The sequence below is a fragment of the Ctenocephalides felis genome, unplaced genomic scaffold (genome assembly GCF_003426905.1).
Source record: "Ctenocephalides felis isolate EL2017-DRISC unplaced genomic scaffold, ASM342690v1 CF-g0.4_SCAFFOLD_00845, whole genome shotgun sequence".
In the NCBI taxonomy this organism is placed as follows: Eukaryota; Metazoa; Arthropoda; class Insecta; order Siphonaptera; family Pulicidae; genus Ctenocephalides; species Ctenocephalides felis.
The window spans coordinates 27,543,171-27,551,853 of NW_020536999.1; the positions used below are offsets into that span (position 1 = coordinate 27,543,171).

At 28.4% G+C, this 8,683-nt stretch overlaps 1 protein-coding gene and 1 pseudogene across 1 annotated transcript; one reads left to right on the forward strand and one right to left on the reverse strand.

Annotated features, from left to right (window-relative positions):
• Positions 1-26: 26 nt before the first annotated feature.
• Positions 27-1,997, forward strand: LOC113381304 (ATP synthase subunit gamma, mitochondrial-like). The gene is made up of 6 exons (XM_026620259.1): positions 27-109; positions 368-504; positions 668-822; positions 1,384-1,548; positions 1,645-1,844; positions 1,922-1,997. The coding sequence occupies exons 1-6, from the start codon at positions 27-29 to the stop codon at positions 1,995-1,997; spliced, it is 816 nt and encodes a 271-aa protein (XP_026476044.1).
• Positions 1,998-4,710: 2,713 nt separating this feature from the next.
• LOC113381315 lies at positions 4,711-6,237 on the reverse strand (annotated as a pseudogene).
• Positions 6,238-8,683: the final 2,446 nt, after the last annotated feature.

An 8,683-nucleotide genomic window follows, 5' to 3' on the forward strand; every position in this document is an offset into this window, starting at 1 on the left:
TACCCCAAGTTAGATATGCGGCAACAATGAAAACTATACATTTGAGAGTCAAGTCCTTGGAGAGTACAAGAAAAATCACTCAATCCATGAAAATGGTAGCTGCATCAAAGTAAGATTTTGTGATTTTAAATTTCGAGTCTATTACATGAAAATGATCTCATGTTCAGTTTGATTTTACCGAAATATTGCTTTTTTGGTATCAAATTTTGAAATTAATATGTGAGTATATGTAATAATAAATATGTAACACTATTTTGTTTTAACTCTTATATGTATTTTTGGATTTCACAATCTACATTACGTTTGAAACCATTGTCTGTTAAAAGCTATTGAAATATTTTCATTAACATTTAAAATTTCAATGTAGATTTGCTCGAGCAGAAGTTGTTTTTCAGAAAATGAAAGGTTTAATGGATGCGTCAAGATTTTTTTTTGATAAAACTAAAATCAAATTGGATACAAATCTTCCAAATCAACTTATCATATACATTACAAGTGATCGAGGTATTTCATTATGAATAATATTGCTTTTGTTACTGTAAAACTTTACTTGATTACTGATAAACTTTTGGTACTATACACTTATTATGTGTTAGTAAGCATTCAAATGAAAATTCTACTTTGTGAACATTTATTTATATATTCCATTTCCATGTTTCTAAACCAGGCTTATGTGGGCCCGCCCATTCTGGCTTATTCCGTAAATTACGGGATGAATTGAAAGTAACCAAAACCAGTTATAAAATTGTTTGTTATGGAGTAAAGGGAAGAAACTTGATGAGCATGCTGTTCAGCGATCATTATTTATTTGTTGCTACAGAGGTAATATACCTATTTATATATTATGACTAAATTTAACTTAACAATAGAGTTTGACCAGATTTTTATTGCAATAGTAATGTAATAACCTTATTAACTTCCCGTAGGGCAAGTTATAGTAATCGCAAAAAAACGAAAATGAAAATTTTTATATAACTTTATGTTTCAAAGATTTTTGAACATTTTGGTATATACCTTAGAAAAAAAGGATGTATGTGTGTGCGTGTGTGTTTTCGTCCATGATTTCGGGAACACGGATCAACCGATTTGAATAATTCAAAAAACATTAGATCCGTATTGATAAAGAGACGTGCTGATTAGTTTTTGGCAAAGGCAGGTTTAGCCGTTCCAAAGATGCGGGCAGTTGATATTGGCATTTTGCCTTGCTGCAAGTTATATGAACTTCCCGATATGTGTAAATAATCGACTTACCTATAGCAATCGCAAAAAAATCAAAAATAAAATCTTTAGAAAAAATGGATTTATTTATGTTTGTTTGGATACAATTTGTCGTCCCTTAATATTAGTTACTTTTGTAACATATATACATTATCTGTTTTTCAGGCTGGAACAACGCAGCCTATTTTCCAGGACGCGGCCAAGGTTGTGGATCAACTCATAAGAAGCGACTACAATTATGAAACTGGAAGAATTGGTTTTAACAAATATATTGCTAAAATGCAAATAAGACCTTCATCTATTCCCATTGCCAATTTCGAAGTATTAAAGGTGAAATAATTTCCTAAGTTTAATCTTTAACTTATTGTTCGTATATTTTGACTATCTTCTCTATTATCAGTGTTATGATTGCATATTACTTTTTAGGCAAGTGCCATGCGTAATATATATCAAGATATTTCAGATGAAGAGTTGAGATGTTTTTCGGAATTCTTGCTCGCCATGCAATTGTATGGTGTACTTATTGAGAATTATACCTCAGTTCAATGTTCTCGAATGATGGCAATGGATGGTTCATCAAAAAGCGCAGCGGACGCAATCTCAAAACTAAAACTTCTATATAACAGGTATTAGAACATACAAAACAATTGAGATAGTAATAATGGAATCGATTCTCATTAACAGTGACATTATATTATTTCAGAACAAGACAAGCTACTATTACAAGAGAGTTAAGTGAAATTATATCAGGAAAGCTAGCGCTTGAACAAGAAGAATAGTTTTGGAATAAAATTGTGACACACAATGTGGAAAATAATACAGATATTTCAATGTAAGTCCAATAATATTATAATTCTAAAATAAATTCTTTTATTAAAATAAGTAGATAATTTATTTTTTTAAATTAAAACAAATATTTGAATGTACTTAAAACAGTAGCATATTTATTTTCTAATGTAGCTATATGATTTACATTTCATATATCTTACAATATAATAATAGTTAACAATTAATGTTTACTACAATTCTATGTTTCATATAAATATTTTACGTCAATGTTATTTAACTTATTGGCTTACATATTTGAGAATCATGTGAGATTCAATAATTTACATAAAAGTAGAATAAAAAAATTGTTTACAATAACTAACATGACACATTTTTACCACATTCATTTTACAAAGCGGAATAGATTAGCAATTACTTAATACACATAATAAATTTTGATCGCCTTAATGGATTTGAACTAAATCTGCATTTAGTCTTTTTCCCAATAGTATATATTTTAAAAAACAAAAATAAATGAAATACCGCGTTTTATTAAAAAAAATTCATTCTTTTGTTTAACAATGTAATTTATCATTTACCAGTTTTCCATGTACTTTAAGTTATAATCTAACAAGAGCATTCAAGTAATTTGTCAAAAATTGATTTTCCTTTCATTAATTTGATTAGTTTAACATATACTCAATTTTGAAGTACTCGTTATTGCTATCATCTATATAAAGCTATGCTGAGTTGGTTATTTTTAGTTTCATACTTAAACTTTAATAAGATAATATAAATTTGTTCTAAAAAACTCAAATTTTGTAATGATCAAAGATTCTTAAATAAATCATTTATCTTTTGTACTAAGTAAGCTACTGGATTAGGTCCTATTGTATACCTAGATTACCAGACTAAGCCATATATAAAATAAATAAGAGTCCTATTTTTTCTCCCGGAAAACATAATTTGGCATTGGAGTGTGGTTATTTTAATAGCAATATAATGATTTCTTGTGAATTCATTTTCATTACAATGAATTAATTTTAAAGTTTGTTACATAATCCAGTAACTTATATAAAGAAGTCTAATTAACTTTCAAGATTTTTCTTACTCTTCTATTGTATATATTTTGGCAGAACATTTTATCATTTTCAACATTCAGATAGAATATAGCAACTGAGGTAATTAGTTTCAAGGATCTTAAAATAAAGCCAATATATAACGAAATCTGTAATATATAACCAAGCCATTGATTGGTTATATATTACAGTTTAAAATGCATGCTTCAACTAGTGCTGCCTTTGATATGGAAGATTGCATTGTATATTTACACTAGATTCGGAAAAACATCCTCTTAATATCATGCATAACATATAATTCTAACTATAATAGCACATAAAGTTAGAACAAGTACCCGATATTCACAATTTCATTTTATCCACATATTTGTCAAATTAAATATCGTCTCAAAATAATTTAGCTACAGCTATAAATACTTATATATATTTTTTTTTCTAAAATATAAAATTAATAAAATTCATAAATACCAAAGTCTTATTGATTGCTACTTTTCTAGTCAATAAAACTACATCGTTCTTCACTTATAATTAGATATTAAATTAATTGAATTCCAATCGAAAAGTTATTTTTGACTAGTGTATATGATAATAATCGAGAAAATGGCGCGCCCGAAACGAAGACTTCGAAATTATTAACTTTCTTATATTCCCAATTAAAATTCATTCTACTTTAAAGTTTTTATGTGACATTAATATAATTATATTTTAAAAAATATAACTAAATTGAATAACTATTCTTATAAATTTCTATAAACATTGAACTCAATTTATCAAAAATGTAAATCATTTTATCCACATATTTGTCAAATTAAATATCGTCTCAAAATAATTTAGCTACAGCTATAAATACTTATATATATTTTTTTCTAAAATATAAAATTAATCAAATTCATAAATACCAAAGTCTTATTGATTGCTACTTTTCTAGTCAATAAAACTATATCGTTCTTTACTTATAATTAGATATTAAATTAATTGAATTCCAATCGAAAAGTTATTTTTGACTAGTGTATATGATAATAATCGAGGAGAATGGCGCGCCCGAAACGAAGACTTCGAAATTATTAACTTATATTCCCAATTAAAATTCATTCTACTTTAAAGTTTTTATGTGACATTAATATAATTATATTTTAAAAAATATAAACTAAATGAATAACTATTCTTATAAATTTCTAAAACATTGAACTCAATTTATCAAAAATGTAAATCTCCTGAAGAAAATAGAATAATTTATTTGTAATACTGAGCATTCCAATCAGAAGTGATGTTTTAATAATTTTATTCTGCACTAATTAGATACGGCCTTAAATACTTCATTCATTTCTAAATATTGGCACTAGCATTTTGTGTACTCTTAACAGATTTAGCCATTAGGAGGATGGGTAAATTTTTATCGGAGTTTTTAGTAATAGTATCACTTTTTTGCAAAAATTCTGAAACTTGGTTTGGTAATATTCTCATCCAATTTTTTATTCAAGTTCTCGCTTGGATATAAATCAGATGAAGTTCTGTCTAATATCTCTTTTAAGGAGCCTGTTTGCAAAAAGATTCTAATTCTGCCTTCATCTCTTCACAATCCAAAACTTCAGATTTTGGCATTACTATATCAGCACAAGAACTTTGAATTTTTCTTTTGAAGAGAGTTTTTTACTAGTTGAGGGCAAATTTCATGTTTCCAAAGCAGTTGACACTTCTCGATGTATGATAGCAAGTTCGTGAAGCCTCTGTGCGAGCTGATTGTTCAAAGTGAATAACACCTCCCTTTGTGAGTCATGCGCGGCTAATGCCATTTCCATTTGAAACTGGGACATTTTGCATGACTCTTGCAGTTCACTTATTTGTTTTGCATTTCAAGCTAAGAAATAAAAAATAAATTAAAAATATTTAATTTTAATAACTATTGTTAAGAAAAAGTATTCAACCTGTTGTTCAGAAACTTTTGGAGTTGATTGCAATTGCTTTATTCTTCATTTTTGCCTGCAGTTCACTTTCCAATGTTTCCACACGATGTCGTAGTGATGTGATTTCTCTACGCAATTCATCAGCTAAATCACCACCACCTGAAAATTTCAATTATTTGTTATGATTTAGCTTTATTACATAACTATACATAAAATATATTCATACATTACCTTTAGAATTTTCAAGGTCTTGTTGATATTTCATTTTAATTCTATGATTTTCTTCTTTATACAGTTGTAGCTGCCTTTTCCATTCATCCACATTAGCTGTTGATTCTTGCAACGCTGATGTAAGCCGCACATTATTATTTTTCAATGTTGCTAATTCTATTTCCCACTTTTTAGCATTTGCAGAACTATGAAATTATTGTATGTATATACCACATATATAACACAATTATATTTATATAAAAACAGGTCACTTACCTTTGCGCTAGTGCCAATTTCAATCTATCATTCTCATATTTTAATTGAGATTCAGTTTGGTGTCCTTGTTTGTCATTGGATTTATGATTTGGACTATCATTCTGCTGTAAAAGTATAGTATATTGAAGATTTAAATCTAATCAGTATTGGTTTAATTTTGGTAAAAACAATAAGAATACCTGGGCTCCAGATACAGAATGGCTCCTTTGATGTGATAATGTATTATCTTCAGAAACATGGTGTTTATCCTCTTTTGCAGCTGGAGGAGCAGCCATTATTTTTATTCATATGAATTGTAAACAAACTGTGCATACCTTTGTTCCTTCCACACTTATTATACGATATAAAGATCTTGATGAATCATAAAAAATGAAACCGACACTGCAGTACTAGAAGCAGACATCCAAGATCTCTTAGTTTTGGGTCTATATGAAAAACGTGCGCTTTGCACGAATATAGGCTGCTCACTATGGAAAAACTCTTTTTTAATTTTAAAGTAAAACATAATTGCCAAAAAAAATTGTATAAATCATATGCAAATTTTTATCTATGATATAATATTTCATAATGAAGAATAAAGCGAATTACAAAAAAACCGTCATCATATAAGCCATAATTTTGAATATGATAATTTTGATAAAAATATTAACTTAAACCAACAAATCAATTTTTACAAAAGTAGAGAAAACTGTCACAAATCATAGAGAAAAACAAATTCTCTGAATATTAGAGTTGTGAATAGCACTCGAATATTACCCCATTGTTGTTTTTCCTATAGTCATTTAAGAATTTAATGAAATAAACACATATTTTTCTATTATTTATAAAGAAACTATGATGGAAGCCACAGCACAATTACAACTCTGCATCTTACTATGCATGATACACAGAGAGGGCGTTCCGTACAGAGGTTCTCAATATGTTTCTTCATTGAAAGATTGTGCCAAAATTGAAAATCAAAATTGATAAACTGAAATGGTTATTAAGTGGTGTATGGCATCGTGCCTTAAGGTAAGTTGCTAAAACTTTCCGTATCAAAAATTAAATTTTTTAAAAAAAGATTAAATATGTTTTAAGCTTTGAAAAAATTAGATTTTCGAGAAAATTTTAAATTTTTGAAAAAAATTGATTTTTTTGGAAAAAAATGTTTTTTTTAGTTATATTTTGGAAATTTTGAACTTTTTTCAAAGCAATCGCACTGCTTTAGCTGCATAGAGATGCAATATCGAAGCGCGTAAGCGCCGCGTCGCCGTCTAAAGCACAAACGATGTTACTATAGAAATGTAAACAAAATTGATACACATTATTAAAATCTGCATAAAATATCCGATAGTTTGATGTGCATACGTCTAATGAACATTTTTGTTCTCAAAATAGCATTTTTTTTTACTTTTTTTACTAGATCTCCGAAACCGCTAGACCCGTGTTCCCAAAAATTTAATCAGTTCTTCATCTTGTCAATACAATTAAAATGTTTCTGAATTATTAAAATCGGGCGCTCCGTTCTCCTGAAAACTGAGTTACCGTTTTTGGCGCTTTTTGCCACATATCTTCGAAACGGCTCGACCTGCCCGTGGCAAAAACTTATCAGTACGTCTCTTTATTAAGAGGAATCGAATGTTTTTAAATAATTGTAATCGGTTCAAACGTGTTCCCGAAATTGTCGATGAAAATTTGTATCCGCACACACACATATTAATTTTTTCTAATTATAAGGTATGCCAAAATGTTTAGAAACCTCTGAAACGTGAAGTATATAAAAATTTTCATTTTAGATTTTTTTGCGATTACTATAACTTGCCCTACGGGAAGTTAACAATTAAAAATAAATGATATCAGTGATCGATTTACTATAATTTCTTTAAATAAAGAATACTTTTTTTAGTTTTGGTCCTTTTTTAAAGGGTTTATAGTGGCAACATTACGTATTAATGCCAAGTATATAAAACGATGTAATTTGAATAAAGGTAAATATCTTGTGTTATATATCATTTTTATTCAATTAATTTCATATATATTTAACATTTCTTATCAATACATTTTAATATATATTTGATTTTTAAAGAAATATGGAAATTATTCGAAACGAAATTTAGGGACTGTACGGACGTTATTGGCAGAAGTATACAGAAAATATTGTTATATATATAATTTAAACACGAACGTATCAGTTTTTAATTATATTTAATACAAATTTTGGAAGTGTTTTGGATTGACAAAAATAAATTTATGTAAAAATAATTAATATCAGTGAAAATATTTCATCGTATTATGAATATTTTTAACTTCCCGTAGGGTAAGTTATTGTAATGGGCCAAAAATCGAAATTGAAAATTTTTACATTTCTCGACGTTTTGAAGGTTTCTGAACGTTTTGGCATACCTCAGAAAAAATGGATGTGTGTGTGTGTGTATGAGTGTGTATGTATGTATGGATACAATTTTTCGTCCACGTTTTCGGGCGCACGGATCAACCGATTTGAATGGTTCAAAAAACATTCGATTTCTATTGATAGGGATATGTGCTGATTAGTTTTTCGCAAAGGCAGGTCCAGCAGTTACGGAGATAAAGAGCAAAGATTGCAGAAAATAGAAATCGAGTTTTTGAATGAACGGAGCATTCGATTTGAATGATCTAAAAAGCATTCAATTAGTAATGGTTGGGAGAAGTGATTATTAGTTTTTGGCAATGGCACGCCCAGCCATTTCGAAGATACAGAGCTAAATGTGCAAAAAATGGCAGCTTGTTCTAACAAAATAATTGATTTTGAAAAAAAAAATTATATCATTTTTTTTTGTATATCGAAAATAATTCAGATTTTAATCGTAATTCTGACTAAGGTTCTAATGTACTTTAAACAAATATGTTTAACTTTGCAATTCAGTTTATATAATTCTTTTAAATATTAGACAATGTTACAATATTTATAATAATCTATTTGAAAACATTCAGTATGCCTCGAACATTTCGTTACGGTACGGGAAGTTCCAGCAATTTGCCTTAAGGCACGATGCCATACACCCCACTAGTTTGTCTTGATAATGGCAGTGAATATTTATTTGCTTTGATAATGGCAGTCAGGACAAAATTTCGGATCGTCACTGATAATTGTAATTGAGACTACCTTGTAAATCTTATGATGTCGAACATTAGAAATATGATATGATGATTTGACGAAAACTAGCTGTAAGTGGAATTCTGTCTTAAGGCAATTAGGGCATCGTGCCT

Coding starts and splice junctions, on each gene's coding strand:
- LOC113381304 (XM_026620259.1), top strand. CDS start 27: ATGAAAACTATACATTTGAGAGTCAAGTCCTTGGAGAGTACAAGAAAA. Junction 823..1,383: donor ATTTATTTGTTGCTACAGAG/GTAATATACCTA, acceptor TCTGTTTTTCAG/GCTGGAACAACGCAGCCTAT. Junction 1,549..1,644: donor CCAATTTCGAAGTATTAAAG/GTGAAATAATTT, acceptor ATTACTTTTTAG/GCAAGTGCCATGCGTAATAT.